The sequence below is a fragment of the Cavia porcellus genome, unplaced genomic scaffold (assembly GCF_034190915.1).
Source record: "Cavia porcellus strain 051 isolate PalLab524CR breed Dunkin Hartley unplaced genomic scaffold, mCavPor4.1 scaffold_20, whole genome shotgun sequence".
Lineage (NCBI taxonomy): Eukaryota > Metazoa > Chordata > Mammalia > Rodentia > Caviidae > Cavia > Cavia porcellus.
In genome coordinates this window covers 54,168,493-54,187,327 of record NW_026947503.1, presented here as the reverse complement: position 1 = coordinate 54,187,327, position 18,835 = coordinate 54,168,493, and the positions used below count along the sequence as shown (strand labels likewise).

The following is an 18,835-nucleotide window of genomic DNA, read 5'->3' as shown; positions in this document are numbered from 1 at the left end:
ACCGTTAGTCTCTGTTTGCCTAAACTGTTTGGAAGACACATTCTCACTGTCTAATCCAACAGGAATTTCGGGAAATACGAAGTAGTCTAGAGTTAAATGATGTAGCCCACAGTTCCATTATATTACCAGGTTTCTACAAAAGGGGAGAAAATAACACAGTTTCTATGATTTTCTCGTTTAGTTTTCTAACATCTTACTATAAACATTTTTCAAATATATGAAAAAATACATAAAAGTTGAAAAGCTTCATTCTCAAGATCACATTTCTTGCATCAAAACGCTCCACCTACTACTGGGTGGGACCAGTACTATGGAGCTTAAGTTCTAGTTACCTGAGATAAAAGCCTGGACCATTGCACAAGAATTTTGACACTTGGTCATTTTTTTAGTATGCTTATGCCTGAAACTAGTTAATCCTTGCTAGACACAACTTGGTGCTGATCACATTCAAACTATATTTTATTTTGCTAAGAATGCTGAATACAGAATCTACCCTTTATAGGGATTCTGAGTTGATAACGCAATATGGGTAACTGTAGGTATATGACATTGTACAGCAGAGATTTAGAACATACCAGGATCTGGGGAGGAAGCAATGAGGAGCTGCTAAGCAGTTACAGTACCTTCACTAGCTTTAAAAAGCTCTGAACTGAGGTTCATTTTTGAGTCTCCATAGCCATTTACATAGATCCTTCAACACAGAGTAGGGATACGACATCATTTAGAGAACTAAATATACTGTGTTATTTTACTTATTGAAATTCTGAAGTCAGATGATTGAAACAGTCTAAATCAGCCACATTTCAGCCTTGTCATTTACATTTCTATCAGTAAGCATGAACTGAGTGTTCCCTCATATTTGCCTTCTTCTGTGCAGAAATTTAACTTTTCACCTAGAACAAAGATCTTCCTTTGACATTTTTCTGATGAGTGGCAATGCTAAATTTAATCATCTAGTGGAAAGTGCATGATGTCCAATTTATACTTTGCTGGATCCTCTGGTGTTTATACTGAACACAAAACAAAGGTCCTTAAAGAGAAAAGATAAAAATGCAAGCCAAAGTATATTTATAGGAAGAAATTGCAATCTGATCTGAAGCATCTGGTTTCTTTATCTCTGTCACCAATCATATTATTTAAAAACAAAAGATAATGAAATCCATCTTTTGAGTCTTTAATTTTTGCAATCTTTCAAAAACAATGGCAACTTTAAAACCATCCAGGCAATAACGCTTTGCTGCAAAACACATGCTATATGGATCCTGAAAACTTCAGTGAGATTCAGTCATCACAGCTGTAATTAGAATACCAAGAACAGGACCTTACATGAAACTAGGGTCTCATTCATGTGTCAAGCAGCTGTTGCTTAAAAACTTCTACTACGGAGCTAAATGTTTCTGTTTTGTTTTGTTTTGTTGAGACAGGGGCTTATTATGTAGTCCAGACTAACCTTAAACTTGCCCATGAACCCCAGGCTGGTTTTCAATTCATGTTGATCCTCCTGCCTCAGACTCCCAAATGCTAGGATTACAGGAGTGTGTTCACTGCACCCAGCAGGAGATAAATTTTTAATCGATTACTTTCCATTTGATTCTCTATCTCAAAAGAGGAGAATAACTTTTTTCTTTGGGATAAACATTAGAAAAGTAAATTACAGTCTAGTAATGAATTCATAATTTGCCTTTTAAAATACTGTGTATATTTGCATTGGGTTAAAGTTGATAATATGCTAATGTATTTAACAGCCAAAGATAGCAATTGTAAATTATATAGTCATGACCTTTTATGTACTGGGGATTTTAGGATCGATAATTACTTTTAATTAAACCATTGTAATGATTTTTAGTTATTTTTTAATATCTAGAACAATTAAATTTCCATATGAGTTATATAATTGTGAATATAAGGAATTTTAAAACTTTATAGCAGTGATTTTAATAACATGTTTGTTAAGGACACTTTGAATGCTATCATTTGATATTTTACAAATGTCCTTATAATTCCCAGGAAGTCAGGGCTCAGCTGTTGCTCCAGCAGACAAAGACTACTACTGTTTGGTGCTGGAGAGAAGGCCTGGCGTACAGCAAGCCAGGGAAGGCAGGCAGACACTGATTAGGCCCAATTTGCAGTTAAAAAAGAAAAAACAGAGAACCAAATATTCTATAACAAAGATATTCTAAAATTTATAGACTTGTATGCTAACAGCAAATGAGCTACTGATAAATGTGCCTGATTACCATTAAAAGTGATGCAGCAAAGGATTGCCTGGAAAGTGTGAGACAAACTCAGTGATATCCTGAAATCTCTTTTCAATCCAGCTTCAAATTACATCTGAATCCAGATTCCCATTTTCAGTTGTACACAGGTAGGTAGGGCAGAAATTCTGTATGAAGATAATATTTGTTCCTTCCATTTACACATTTATTTTGTAACAATAACAGGATACCGAAAACTAGTAAATGTGATAAAAGAGAATGATGAAAGAAATGCGGCGATTTTTGTTTTTTGTTTTAAATTTTGCAGTGATGCTGAAAAGGCAATTTTATGTCTTTGGGCAAACGGACTCATTCGAGGGCAAAGAAAACTGAACAATCATGAATTTGAAGGCAAAATCCAGAAAATGTTTTTCTATTTTTCACTTCTGCTAAACAAATGAATAAAAGAAGAACATATATATATCTTCTCCTCACCTCCAGTATAACTTTGCTGCTTTGCCCTTGATTTGTAATAGCAAAAAATAAACATTCTATTAATAGTTCTTCAGTGGTGAATAATTTATCTTCCAAATTGAATTAGGATGAAAAATGAGTAAGTACATTATAGTTTATGGATCTCTGGCCCAGGGGCTGGTTGGAACTAATCCTTTGTATACATCTTCACAGGCACCAGGAAGGATACCTGTATGTCCCCCTCTGGGGTCAGGAAGTAGTGCTCAAAGAAAGAACCAGAACTCCTCCAAAGTGAACTGCAGCCCTTCTCAATGACAACAAGGTCTATCAGCTCCTCTGATGATGTGAACAGCCGAGTCCACATCAGGAAAGAAGCTCGACAATGTCAATATCGACAATATCCAGGAGAGCCGTTAGCAACAGGAGAACAAACAGCACCACAAAGAGCCAACAACAGCTTCTGCCTTTCCAGTTCACCCTTTTATGTCGGCAACGATCCTCAGGTGGGCCATCCACACCAGGCTGATTCAGTTCAGCTGGTGTTAAGGTGACCACCAGCTCTCAATCCACCACACCCTCTCTTTGGCTTTCTCTGTTCTACTTCCGTCTCCCTTTCCTTATTCTCACGGACTTCTTTCCTTAGAGAACCCTCAATACTGGTTTTTTTTGTGTCTGATGATTTGCAAAAGCCATTCGTTCCTGCATTTGCCAAATCAATGTTTGCTATAGGTAAAAATGCCTCTTGAGAATCAATGGGAGGCATCAGGCCAAAGCAGAGAACCAAGCAAACCACTTCTATGTTTTGGGTGTATTTTTCCATTTCATTTAAAATCTAGTTCAGAAACCAAGTGTTTTCAAGAAGCCCAGCCTCTGAAAAGGCAGCACAGGATTAGGCCTGCTGCTCACATAGTTCTCTTCACGAGGCTCCGGTGCCGATGGGGTGAGTATTAAACAAATGCACACTGGATACTTCCAGTGTGTGCCAGTGATGAAGCTGAAGCAATGATACAGATGTTATACATATGCTGGGCTGACGACTGTGGGTTAGGATGGTGGGCCAACCTGACTGGCTTTGGGACACCCTGGGGGATTGGTGGAACAGAATTCTGGATGTGTCCCGGTGGGTCACAAAGGTACGATCTTGAGGTTTACATTTGGTCCCTTGTCCCTTCATCCCCAGCATGATTCCCATTCTCTGCTTCCTGACTGCCTGAACTAAGTAGTTTGCTTTGCCACACACTTCCACCGTGACATTTCTGCCTTGTATACACTGACAATGAACTGAAGCCCGTTAAGACATGAGACACACAAACCTCGCCTATGTTAAGTTGTGGGTGGTGGGGAACTGTTTCCCGGTGACTGAAAGCACTCTTGCGTGGTGACCAGTATCCAATCCTTGCTTGGATGTCAGAGATGTCACAGCAGAGAGTGGCACTGTTGAGCTGAGTTTCCAGCACAGAGGCTCACCTCTGCACCGCTCACAGTCACAGCCGTGAACCACATGTTAGCTATTCAGTCCTCGACATGTTAATAACACAAGCTAGAAACAACTTTTAATTGTAATTCAAAATTTAATTAAAAATCCTGAAAAAGCATAAAATGTTTTTCCATAAAAGAGAACTATTGTTTGATAGAGTATGTTTCTCTGTATCATTAAAATCTACTTTTTAATTATAATACACATATTCAGCATATGTATCATTTCTAGCATCTTATATTTATTAGAAGTTGCAAAGATAATATTCTTAATTATACTGGTTTAAAAATGTTATTAAATTAATTTTACTTTGAAAAATACAGCTACTTAGTCGTTTAACTTGGTACAGTAGAGCTTGTATGAGATTTCCATTGGCTACGACTGATCTATAAGAAAATAAAAGGAAGTAAAAACAATGTCAATAATGACAAAAAATAAGCCAATAAGTAAATAATTATGGAATACTGAAAATCTGCTGGACACAGTGGCGCACACCTGTAATCACAGAACTCTGGCAGGAGGGTTATGAATTTGAACTCAGCCTGAGCAACTTAGTGACTCAGTGAGACCTTGTCTCAAAAATTTAAAAAAAAAATTAAAAATGGGCTTGGATTGTAGCTCTGCATAGACCTTACCAAAAAAAAAAAAATGTGATTTGGAGAGTTACAAATTTAATAATTCTTTCTGCCTGTTAAAATATTTAAAGGTACCATACAATCTAACAATTTACTTACCAACAACAACTTACTAGTCTAAGAATTTACCTACTACTTCTAGCTGTAAACCAAAAAAAAGTGAAAGCAGAGTCTTAAAGAGACATTTGTACACATAAGCTCATAGCAGAAATTTTCATCATCATCAAAAGATAGAAGCATCTCAAGTGTCCATTAAGAGATCAGTGAGGTTCTAGGGTGTAGCTCAGCACCACAAAATTAAAAGAACAATGGATAGATAAATAAAAGCACACATACATAGCACAATATTATTCATCCTAACACAACCCACAAGATAGATGATAACTGAAGACCTTGTAAAATAAGGTAGTAAAAAAAACTCTACAAATATTACATGATTCTACTTTATGAAGTACTCAGAGCAGTCAGATTTATAAAAATAGAAATGAAATACCGGTGGCTATGGGACAAGGGAAGAACAGAAGAACAGGGAGATGTTCCCTAATGGGCATTAAATGTAATATATCGTATCAACAGAGCACAGGACAAAAAAATCATATGATTATCTCAATAGATACAAAAAAGCTTTGGATAAAGTTCGATACTCAATCATGATTAAAACTCTACAGAAAATTAGAATAGATGTTCTTTATCTCAATCTGACAAAAGTTACCTATGACAAACCAATAGCCAGCATCATACTAAGTGGACAACAATTGGAAGTGTTCACTCTAAAATCAGGAACAAGACAAGGATGTCCACTGCCACTACTCTTACTCAAATAGTTCTGGAAACATTAGCTAGAACAATTAGATAAGAGAGAGAAATAAAAGGAATAAGGATAGAAAAGGGAAGAAAGAACTTAAATTATCATTATTCACAGATGACATGATACTCTACATAGAAGACCCCAAAAGACTACTAGTCTACCAAAACACTTCTAGACTTAATAACCAAATTCAGTAGCATAGATACAGTCAGCACTCAAAAATCAATAGCATTCTTATACACAAATAACAAACTCATTGACAAAGAAATTAGGGAAACAATATCCTTCATAAAAGCATTCAAATAATGAAATACTTAGGAATCAATCTAACAAAGTAAGTAAAGGATGTATATATTGAAAATTACAATACTTTGAAAAAGGAGATTGAAGAAGATACCAGAAAATGGAAAGATATCCCTTGTTAATGTATAGGAAGAACCAACATAGTGAAAATGGTCAGACTTCTAGAATTGTTATACAGATTTAATGCAATCCCAATCAAAAAACCATTAGCATACCTCACAGAGGTAGAGAGAACATCCCTAAAATTCATTTGGAATCAGAAGAGACCTAGAATAGCAAAGGCAATCCTGGGCAACAAAGGCAAGGCAGGAGGCATCACAATCCCTGACTCAAAATTATACTACAAAGCTACTATGATAAAATCAGCATGGTACAGGCAAAGAAATTGACCTGAGGTCAGTAGAACAGGATAGAAGATGCAGATGCCACTCCAAACACACTCAGCCACCTTATCTTTGACAAAAGAGACAAACATGAAAAGACAGCCTCTTTAGTAAGTCGTTCTAGGAAAACTGGCTTTCTAAAAGTCAAAGACTAAAACTGGATCGATGTCTATTACCATGCTTTAAACTAAAGTAAAACCCTAAATATTAAAACAGATACTAAGTCTACTGGAAAAGAAAGTAGGTAAAAATCTTGAAGACACAGGTGTAAACAGAGAGTTCATGAACAAAACCCAAATTGCACAGGAAACAGTTCAATGAATCAACAACTGAGATCTCATTGTATTAAAACTGAGACCCCCCAAATTCAAAGCCCAATACAAAAATGGGCATCCGAGATGAATACACAATTCTCAGATGAAGAAATGCAAATGGAAAATAAATACATGAAAAAAAGTTCAACATCATTGGTCATTCAAGAGATAAAAATTAAAGCAACACTGAGATTTCATTTTACTACAGAAAGAATGGCTATCATCAAGAAATCAAATAACAAATGCTAAAAGGGCTGTGAGGAAAACAGAAGTCTTCTCCATGCTGATGAGAATGCAGACCGCTGCAACCACTAGAAATTGATATGGAGATTTCTCAAAAAGCTAGGATTAGACATCCTATTAGACCTGGCTGTTCCCCTTCTGTGTATCTTTCCAGGAGAATTAAAAACATCACACTACAGCAATATATGTGCATCCATGTTTATAGCAGCACAATTTATAATAGCTGAATCTTGGAAATAACCAAAATGTCCATCAACTGAGGAATGCATAAAAAAGCAATTTTTTAAATGTGGGGGTACTACTCAGCCATCAAGAAACAAAAAGTTGAGAAGCAGGTAAATGGCTGCAACTGAGACCAGACTCCTAAGTGAAGTAAGTCAGACTCACATGTAGACATCCAACTGTCCCCTTGATGTGAGAAATTGAAACAATAAATAAGGTCTAAGATGCGTAATAGATATTGTGAAATTCTTTAAAAGGAAAAAGAACTAGGGTGGAGGAAAGGGGAAAAGAGGAAGGGAAAGGGAGAGAAATGGAGTTAGCTACACTATTTGTGTCTTAGTTTATTTGAAAGGAAGGTTTGCGCTAATATTGATTGGAGAAATTTTTATGGCTATATCTTATACTCTGAGTAAGTACTTTGAAGATGGTAACATGCAGTGGATTAACTGTTGTTATTCTCTTAATATTTTGTTGTGAAATTCTGTTTTACCTTTTTTCTTATAAAATAAAAACATTTTCAAAAATTAACTGGTTTCTGAAAGCCCATTTCAATTTAGTTACTTCCCATTTTAATTGAGAATTCTCTGTGTCTTTATAAAACAGAGTATTAATTTAAGAGGAAACTCTCAAGTAATCTTAGCTGACACCAATTGTTTAACTCTTCTTCATTTACTCTTCTGGCTGAGAATCACATGCATATTTCTCAAGAATCCACATGGCTGAAAGTTTTCTCTTTCTCAGTTACAAAACTGGGTACACTGCTTTGTGGGAAATATATTGAGATACAGCTGAAAATAATATTTCTGCCCTGCCCAAAAGACGTGCAGGGAATTTCAGGGAGACGGCTTCATATCTGTGCTTTGACTGTGTAGTATGACATGGCAATTTCTGCTACATTAGCCACTTATCATTTCAGATTTTTTGTTTGCATACATATATGCCCTTTAAGTGCCGTGCCACATAATGAACTTCAAAGTATTTTCAAAATAATGTGGCACAGCTGTGTTGTTATTCATTCTATGTATTAAATTTGACTGTCTGGAAAATGAAATTTGAAAATAAACTCTTTAGGACTTCTTTTAATGAATAGCCCAAGTTAAGTTTTCCATTTTGCGGATGGAGAAGTACATCTAAGAGGTTTTATTTCACTCAACAATAAATACTGTTCTGAAACCAGAAGCCAAGAGAAAATTGGTTATCATTTTTCAAAACAGAATTCATTATCACAGTTCGGGGAGCCAGTTCCTCAGGAAAGCAAACATGCTGGGGCTGGACTGCCAGGGAGGTCAAACCACAACGTTGGTAGCTTAGTGTGAGAAGATGGTATGTGGGCACCAGAAATGAGGAAAAAACAAATTAACCTCTTTGTTCACCAAAGCTTTGCACCTGTGTTAGCCTAGATGTGAATCTCAGGTCTGGATTTGGGTTTCCACTGTGCTGTTTTGTTTTAGAATGGTGGGAAATGTCCAGGCTCTGTGAATACAAGGTGAGGATCACAAGTGTTCTACTCAGTGTCAAATCCCAACAAAACCTGCCTTCTACTGCTTGCCTATTACCATGGTGTAAACACACCCATCCTGGCCAACTGGAAGCCTCTTTCATGGCCTTCCTGAATGCAGACTTGTAGAGAGCTAACACACCCAAATCTTCTGATTTGTTTGCTGATGCTCCTGCAAACCATTATCTGGCTCCTGTTTTGGGTTTCTCTATAATACAAAATAATAATACAAAACCCATAGCAGCTTATTTAAGTTCTCTTCTAATTTTTTTTTTTTTTTGGTCTTTTTCGTTTTTATAGGTACCAGGGATTGAACTCACGACTGGCTGCTTGCAAGGCAGGCGCTTATGCCGCTGAGCTAAATCCCCAGCCCCTCTAATTTTTAAAGTGCTGACTTCTAACAAACATCAGAAGTTAATTTCAAGGGTAAAACAGAACGTATTGAATATAGAACCTTGAAATAACAAGCTTTCAATAAACATCAGTCTCTTGGTTTGATGATTTTTCCCCATCTCTTCTTCTTCTCTCTCTCTCTTTTCCTTTCAAAGGATCTTTGAAAGTTCACATTCATCCCATACTCCCTTATTCTACATGCCAACACTTGTAGGACTCCTTAAAAATGACAGATCTCTCAAATTCCAGTAACTGTATTCCAGCATTTATTTCACTGCTCACAATGTAGCACTGGCTGTGTCTGTACAGCTTTTCCTCCCCTTACCTCCTCCCTGCTCTTAGATGCAGAGACAGAGGAACCTGCTGATCCTCCTCGGCAGCTCTGAGTGGTCTTTCTCAGGCCCCTGGTCTCTGGTTCTATTACCGTGCTGTTTTTTAGTGTTTGGGATTTCCCTGGGATCATCCTAGTCTTTTGTTCTTCAATTCCTTAACTCTTTTTGGAGGAGTTCATGCATAAGCAAGGCTTCAACTCTTACTCAGGTACCAATGACTTAAAAGGCAAAACTCTATCCCAGACAACTCATGTTTCAGGATGCTTTGCGTACTATTTATTTGACATTCTGGAAAATTCTGGCTTCATATTGATTATGTCACACTATCGTCAATATAGGCATAACTCCATGTGTTATTCTGTTACCAATCTTGTTCTGTTCAGGTTGCACACTCATATCCTCACAGAGACTAGAGACTTGGGGGCCCTCCTCCATTATCTCCCAGATCGAATCACACAGGCCCGTTCATCACGTGGATGTAGCTGCATTCCACTTTGGTGGCCTTTCCTTTGATCGCACTGCTTTAGGAGACTCCTCAGAGCTCCACCCTTGTATTCACAGATACTTAACATGATATGCCCCCTGATTTTTCAGGCCCTAGTCAATCCCCTTCCAACACCCTCTTCTAGAAGGAGTTTTAGAAAATTCAAATGCTTTTGCTTGTACTTCAGTAACTTCTAGCACCTACTACTGATGGACACGACATAGTTGGTCCTTCCAGATTCTGGCCTATGGCTAACTTTTCTAGCCACATCTCTTGTCTCTTAACCATTTATAACTATAGTTTTGTCTTACTAAACCATTAACCTTTCCCTCAATGGGTCATGTTTTTGCTTAATATGTCTGTCTGCCCAGCCAGGCCTTTTTTTCTTTTCTATGTGGTAATATTTGAATTCTTCTGTCAGGGATTGACACAGCTTCACTTCATTCAGGAAGCTCTTCTAGAAGGTTTCGTGATACCGTGTGCGTAATTCTGTAAAATGTGCTTTTCCTACTGTGTATTATAAGTAATATGTGCTTCCCTCTCTGTGCTGAAAGTTACTGCATTGAGTACTTTTATCCCATATCTTGTTTGCCCTTATTTCTCCAAAATGAAACACAAGCTCTGGAACATGAAAATGTTAACAAATTGGATGTACCAGATTATAAATACATCATATCCTTTGATGTACCCTTTGTGGTATCTAATGAGAAGGTGTCATGGAAACAGCTTTTGTGGGCTAGAAATAAGTTAGGATGACGAGTACTATCAAACTTAATTTCAACTGAGAGTGAAACATATACATAATACCAATGTTCAAAAAAGAGGCTTTCTGAACTTGAAAGTTCACTTAAATCTTTTTGCACTGCTAACTTTGTATGTTTATGTTGGTCACTGATAACACTAGAACAAATTATGTCTTTATACTTAGCTCTTAACTTTTTGGTCATGTATAGGAACTATTTCAAAAAGCTTTACAAAATCAGAATGGCACAGAAAAATGCTAAATGTGCATCTTCTTAAAAATGTGTTCACTTGATAGTAATATGTAAGAAAGAAAACGTGTTTCTCACAGTCAAGTGGCAGATTTTATTCAGTATTTGCTCATTTTTAAAATCTTAAGTGCCTGTATGTTCAATGTGTGCTAAAATCTTTTAAAATGGAAGTGTTATGGCTGTTTCAGAACACTTCTGAAAAACAAAAAGTCCAGCGTAAATGTAGGCAGCAAGAGGTTGGACACGCAAAGCAGATGTTCTGCCGTGTACTGGGTTTCCAGCAACAATTTTCACCTTTCCAGATGAGAAAAAAATTTTTCTGTTTGCAAATTATGCATATGAACAAATCACTTTAAAGTTAAGGTCGTTCTAATGTCTTGAATGAAAAGTATGCAATTCATTTTAGAATACTTATTATCCTCTGCTGATTCCACCATTCTTTGATTCACCCGGATGACACTTTATTTAATACTCAGCTGAATTTGAAAGGATTCTCCTTGTTGGAAAAATTGGAACAAAACATTCATAACAGATGGTGGCTCCATAGTATACCTTAGTAAACCTAATAGCATTTTCTAAACAACAATTTATCAAGCACTCTTCTTTATAAGAATTCTTCTTTGTATTTTACAAGATGTAGCTTTATAATATACTAAAGCAGTTCACAGCCTCAAAAAAGCTTTTTATTCTCATAAAAATATTTCAGACTCAATAGTTTTCATGTAAAATATTGATGATCATTTTTTCCTGCAAAGAAATCAGGTCATATAAAATCAGGGACAGATTTGCTAAGTGATGATACGAAGTACTTCACTTTGTATTTTGTCCATTTATCATTTTATTACTACATGCATTAAATAATTTTTGCTAAGTCAAGTAATCATGGTTAGTCTTTTTGACCATGTTTCATGAATAGGGTTTCCAATCATGGTATCACAAAGCTATGATTTGGTTTTTAATTACGAGTTATTCCTGGCTCACATATGAAGCTACAGCCAGGGTTGCAATTAGAATGCAGACAAACTCTGAATAAAGTCACGATCCAGACACCAGGACACTTTCATTCCACACATTTAGCTCCATGAGAACTATTTATGTTCTGTGAGAAACTCAGTCCAACCTAAATTAGCAGAAGTTTTGTAGCATGATTTCATTCATTAATGAAATATGATCCATTTAAGATTTTTTGTGTACTAAATATACATAGTAATTTCAGTTAAATAATAATAGCAAATAGAACCATAAACATAAAATTGGAAAGAACCTTAGAAGTGATCTAACCACATTCTCCATGAATCTCCTGATTGCATTCCTGACAAGGATGCCTGGCCTCTGTGTATCTTTACTTGCACTGTCAGTCTTTCCAGTACTGGAGATGTTTCCTTATTAGAAAGTCATTTCTTGTCCTGAGCAAAATCTTACATTTGGTTAGCACTCATGTTAGTGCAAGAGTCTTTATACAAAGAATGACTCAAACTTAACCACCAAAACCTTGGTGGGTTCTTGTTTTAATGGGAAATATGTTTATCTAGAATATGTTTCCTAATTTTTTCATTTCTATCACAACTAGTTCAGTAGGATAGAGGCGGATGGGAAGGTTTCAGGACCTACCCAGCTGAGAAATGGACTTGGCTGTAAGAGGGTCTGGGGCACAAAGTCCAGTTTAGCAGGCAGGGCATGGAGACTGAAGAGGATGAACAACAAATGACACCCAGATGTCCAGACAGGAAGTCAGAAACAGGGAAGCCCAGGTTATCTTTCTCAGCATCTTAGCTATATCCACATATATGCAAGCTGTCATCACAGACACACAGTGATGAAATTTATGACTATATGGTAAAATCTATTCCCCAGTCTTGAAACCTCAGATTATCTTTGCAAACACAGTATGGATCTTCTGAGGACATGGTTGTGTCTTCTGACTGTTTTGTTTATTTATTTTTGTGGTACTGAGGATTGAACCAGGGACTTGGCACTGAGCTACACGCCCAGCCCTTTTTATTCTTTTATTTCAATACATCCTCTCACTAAGTTGTCAGGTGGCATCTGAAATCAGAACTCTTTGCCTCAGTCTGCCTGTGTTTTGTGATTACAGCCTATGTGCAGGGATCTGTGTGCTTTGAAATGATGAAAACCTTTCCTCAGTAAGTTGGGCCTTATCCAGTAGTAATTCTTGACTTCATCTCCTCATGGAAATCAGACAGGGTGAGAAGCTGTGATTCAGATGGGACAAATTAGCACCCTAAATGAAGTGAGCTTCCTCAGAATCCCACTGACTATGTTCCATGCAAAAGATGCTGTTGTCTTCCAAAGATTTTCTGACTGTTGAAAAATACTTTCTTAGGCAGGAAACAGTATTACAATGAGCAGAGTTTTGTTATGGAAAGTGAGGTCAGGTTGGGAATAGGTACTAAAAGAGCAAAGAGTGAAGAAGCCAGAATTGGAGTCTTAATCCTGTATTTGTCTCTGTGTCACCTTGGTCACGCAGAGCTTCAGTGTCCACTACTATGAAGGGGATTTAAAGAGGCATCTTGCTTAACACTTTGGCCAAATTAGCTTTCTTCTGAACCAAGAACTTTCTTTAATTAAGAAGCCAGCATATAAAGCATCATAACACTCAAATTTTAGAAAGAGTACAAATAATTTTCCCTGCAGGTGTAACAGTGGAAATAACCACAGCTATAAGGAGACCTCAGACTTTTCTTTTTGGCCTTATGATTGTGTGTGTGTGTTGTGGGGTGGGTGGGTGTGTGCATGTGTGTGTGTGCATGACTGGGATTCAAATAGCAAGATTTAGTAGAGAAATCAGATGGATAGTAAGTTTTTCTCTTGCCTGGCATGGAATGCTAAAGGCAGGAAGAAGTAATGAGAGAGGAATTTCCACTGTTTATATACTTTTAGAATAAGGCAGCCTTTGTCTTCTATCTGCTATGCTGATTGCTTGGAAACATATATAATACCTTGTTACTGGATCCAACCTCCCCCACAAAAAACCGTAACAGATAGTTCAGACAAGGTGCTGTGTCTTTACAGTGGCAGCTCCCAATGGTCATAGGAGTAGGCGCTGTTACGGACTTGGGAAGGGTGGTGGTGGGCACAGGTATGTATGCCAAGTTAGAAACCTCCAGGATCACTGGAAATTTCTGGGCATTGTGACCTGAAATATTGATTCTATAAGAATACTTACTTGAATGAAATTTATGGCTTTAAGCTAAAACCTGTGCAATGAAAACATGGAAATATAAGGTTTATTTTTATATAACTTAACAAATACTGGTCCCTAGTATATGCAATGATACTGTGCCAATGTGCCATTCCTACAGTATTTAGACATGAAAATATTTTGAAAAGTCCTCCTAAAGATTATCCTTAGTTGAGTAATTAATCCTGTCCTGAAAAAAAGCTCAATTACATGTTTTTAAGAAAAACAGTGAGATTCATAGACATTGAGAAAAGTAGCCTATGATAATTAGTTATCTTTGTCTGAAAATCAGACATTTGGAAGAGTAAGCTAGTTGGCCATTATGATAAAATCCACATTTTCATATTTCTGGTTGTAAGACTTACCTTTAATAATCACTTAAAAATTAAACATTCCATCTCTTTTACTTTCAACAGGAAAAGAATGAAAAGGACATAGTTGATTAATGTGAAAGTAAAAAGGCTAAATGTATTAATTTATTTCAAATTAATTTAATATTATTCAATTCAAGGATCATAAATGATTATTTTTATGTGAAACTTTGAATACTAAATTGTAACTACATTTCTTTTAAAAGTAGAAATGAAAGAAAGAAAGTTGGAGTCAATTAGACACAATCTTACCTGAACTTGCTTTCTGTTCTCTTTTCTTCTCCATTCTCCCTGAAATGAGAAGTGGTAGGTAAGTTGTAGTGTGCGATCATAAGAATATAATGTGACTAAGAAGAAAAATCTAGTTTATTATAATTGTACTGTATCGCTATTTCAGCCACATCTAACATGTATCTAGAAAAGATGGTGCAGAGTTCAGATACAAGAAATTATTCAAATTCTTATTTCATAAAAATAAAAAAATGACATGGAAACATAAAGCTTAGTTTTGCATTGGTTAGCAGCCATTGATTCTTCTTATATCTTAATGATGTTTTTAAAATCTTGTTAGCAAGAGTGATTGACTAGATAATGAATTTACAAAGGGAAATCCCCATAGAAAATATTCTACAGGAAAAACAGCCAACTGAAATGAGGCATTGACCTTTCACAACCTAGTTTAAAGCTAGGAAGGGCAGATAGTATCACAGTGACATATACAGCAAAAGGTGCAGGATGTTTAAAAACGGGACAATTTGAAGCAATTGTTTTATAAAAGGAGGCACTGCCTGGGAAGTTGTGCGGAAAGTGGTATTTGGCGTAGATTTTGAGGCATTCACGGGAATTTGTAAGACGGAAAAGCCTGAGTGTTGGTAGTGGAAGAAGACTGGATTAAAGTGGACAAGAGAAACTCAACAAGAAGGTAAGTTTAGGTTAGGGCTTCCTTTAGGAACTCACATGGTAATAGAAGGGCATAAAGGGAAAAATATTCTGGAATTTAGGCAGGAGGCAAAGAAAGTGTGGACTAAGTCATGATGTTGGAATGGAGAGGAGGGGACTGGTGGGAGCAAAAGGCAAAGGGAAGGTGAGGGCTCATGGATTTACAAACTGTGAGTAGTAAGGGAGGAGGAGAGGTCAAGGTTACCTAGAGTCTGGGCACCGTGTGTACTTTGGGGAAAGGATAAAATGTACGTGGTGTGGAAATGAGGAGCTCTGTTTCAACTTACTGAGTCTGAGGTGCTATGGACACAGGGATCTCCACCTAGAACTGAAACTACAGATGCAGCAAATGCTGGTTTAAGAAGATGTCTGGACTATGAAGTCGAAGAATACATACAGGCAAAGAAATGGGCTGAGGTTCATAACCAAGACACAAAAACACTACTTGAGTTTTGTGACATGAGACCATGAGAACACAGAAGATCCAGGAGGATGCACAGATGCAGTATCACAAACCACTGTAAAGTTTGCAAGGGCGTGTGGGTGGAGTTCCAACAGTATTCCATGGGGTTGAGTTCTCGCAGCGAGGCAATAATCTGAGCGGAGAGGGGACAGGGAACACAAAAGAGATTGTGAAAGACTTAAGAGTAAATAAGTGATGACGAAGATGAAGATGAGGCTATTTCATCTTGTTCATGAAATTCAGAGTATCCAAATGGTCAAGAGTGGGCAATAGGTTAAGCAGAAACAAACAGAGGCAGAGGAGTATGCAAACAGCCCCACTGAGGTGTGAGTCTTGGTGTGGCATTGGTCAGAGCGGACTCTCCTTCCAGCTGTCATTTTCTTGTCATGTGCCCACGTTTCACAGCTGGAGCCAGTCACGGAGAGCCCGTGCAGCACATGGAATCAACATGTAGGCTTTGCACAAGTGTATCTACAAGCCCTTAGGTTTTTAAAAGAAATCCTCAAGTATAAGGTGGAAAGTGTGCAATTTTCCCTCCTGCAGCTGCCAAATGTATAATATTCATTTAACTGGCACCTTAATTAATGGTGTGTTCTGTTTTCTTGGGTGATTTCCAAAGGAATTGTTGGTTGCAATTTACTTCAATGAACCAAACAGATCAGTGGTATAAATAGTCCATTTAAAGGTTGCATTTGTTACCAAATATGATGGGTGCATCTTGATGTAAGTTTCCTACTGGTCAAGCCACTGTTTATTATTCGATTATTTACCTATGAGAACTAGAAGCCTCAAATGTGTTCATGAACTTCAAAAAAATGGCACCCAAAGCTTGACTTACAAAATAGTTACAGGAAAACATCTCTTTGGAGAACAGTAGTTTATATTGGAATGAAATAATAAACAATTAAAAGTGGGTGAATGTGCTTAAGATAAATAAGGTAGCAAGAGATCACAGTGTCCCCGATGACCCCATCTTTCCTTCTTCTGGTGGTCATGTTTCTGTAGAGTCCCTTTCCATACTGAATTAGACTGGCACCTGTAACCCATAAGATTTTGCAAAACTGATGGAATGTGACTTGGGAGGTTTATCTGGACTTTAAAAATTTTAGCTTTCATTTTTCATGTTCCTGGATCCCTGTCTCCGAAGGAGGCCAGATAGTGTCCTTGGGGGCACACAGCCAGCCCTATGTAGAAAGCCACAGAGCATGGAACTGAGGTTTTGGGTAGACAGCCAGTGACGACCAAAGACCTCTTGCTAACAGTCACCATCAACCTGCCAGACACAGGCACAGCATATTCAGCAGCTGTGGTCGAGTCCGCAGGTGATGGCACCTCTGGTCCACATACATCCTGCCTGCTACTTCCTGGGAGAGATGGGCCCAAAGCAGGAGTTCTGCATAGGAAATGGATGAGATGACAAGAGTTTATTGTTATTTTCAGCTGGTACAACCCAGGAAAATTGTTATGCAGATTATAAAGCTCTGTCAATTCATGACTTACATAATATAATGATTCTACAATAATGGAAACTAACTGCAGGCAAGTCAATCAGTCTCCTGAGTTTCTCATCTTTAAATTGAGGATCATAACCTGTTTCTGTAGAATACCTTGAGAACTGAATAATTCCATGTGATGAGCAAGAAATGGATTAAATGCACATGAAATATTGAGGTCTGGTGTTTAAGAAGGGAGACTGAAAGGCATGTTTAACTAGGATCACAGAAATCTTGGTTCTCTTGTTATAAAGAATGTTTGCGGACTGTAAAAGGCTATGTAAATGTTACTTGGTAGCTCCCTCATGCTATAAGTTCTACCACAAGGAGCTACTTAGATTTTTGTTGGATTTTAAAGTTAAAATATATACAGCTTCAAGTTGTAAAAAAAAAAACAAAAAAAAAAAACAAGAATACTAGATATAAAAGAACATATATTGATCAGGAACATAAGAAATTTAAATTGAGATAACTTGATAAGTTTCTTTATTCATATCTTTATCTTGGTCTTTAAGGGTCATCATAGCAAGAAATTAGTCTGAGTAGCTGTATTTCTAGCTTCAAAACCTGCCTGGGTTTATAGCGTTTTGGAAATCTCTGTCCATACCTTCTGCTGCACTTAATTTGAATCATTATATTTTCTCTATAAATCTGCTCATTCTTGGTGTGCTGTGCTCAGGTCTCCGAGAACCACAAAACCTGAGAACCATTAGCTGCTTCCTTTTGCTTGGCCTCTGACGGTGCTTCAGCCCCTTTCATCGCTCCTGTGCAAGGCCTTGCAGGTCTGTCTTCTTCCTTCCCACCATCACCATCATTCTGGAATTTGATAGATTTTCCTGAGGTGAAGTTTGGTTGGTTTCATTGTCTTTTCCACACTTGCAGTCTCTGTGAACAATTAGAATCTATGTTCCCTCAATTGCCTCTCAATGATTTAGCCATAACTCTCCTTCCTTCACTGAGCACCACTAATCCCTGTTCACTGCGTCAGACAGTACAGCCCCCACACGAGCTCGGCAACTGTGCTGTGCCTACCGCACCTACCCTGTGTCTACCACCAAGAACGTCTTGCTGGGTCACTCCTGCTTAGCAAATGCCTGTGCATCCTGAAAGCTGAGGGGACAGGAGGGCTCTCCATGGAGGCTTTCGCTCTGGGCCAGCTCCCATTTCTCTGAAGAAATTAGCACCTTCTCCTGTGTCCCTTTAACCCTTTATTTACAGCATTAACCTTCAGAGCACTAACTCTGGCACTCAGCCCTGACTGAGCTGTGATGAGCCCCGTGCCTTCTGTCCCCTGATGTACCAAGCCTTAAAAGCACAGGTGTCTGGTATCCAGTGGGCAGGCAGAGAGCCGTATCATACTCCAGCCCTTCCTAAAATGCCAGGCAACAGGAAGCAAATTTTAGTCCTGCTGAAAGTTCAGCGAAAGCACAACTAGAACAGAGCTTTTAGGAGGTGTTTATATTACAAGTGACAGCCCAGGAAACTATTATATTAGAAAAGTGGGTGATAAAATAACAGAGAGGCTTTCAGAATAATGAACACACATTCTACCCTCGTTATGCTTTATTTTACCACTGGTTCAAATTTGAAAGCAAAACATTAATGTAGAGTTTG

General features: G+C 37.6%; 1 protein-coding gene across 5 annotated transcripts in view; it reads right to left on the bottom strand.

Annotated features, from left to right (window-relative positions):
* The window catches only part of Chst9 (carbohydrate sulfotransferase 9), a 272,043-nt gene that overhangs the window by 117,126 nt on the left and 136,082 nt on the right, over positions 1 to 18,835 (bottom strand). For all 5 annotated transcript variants that reach the window (XM_063231812.1, XM_063231815.1, XM_063231814.1 and 2 more), the window contains one exon: positions 14,579 to 14,617. In XM_063231812.1, coding sequence (XP_063087882.1) covers positions 14,579 to 14,617 — 39 coding nt within the window. Of the gene's footprint in view, positions 1 to 14,578; positions 14,618 to 18,835 lie in introns of those variants that run through there.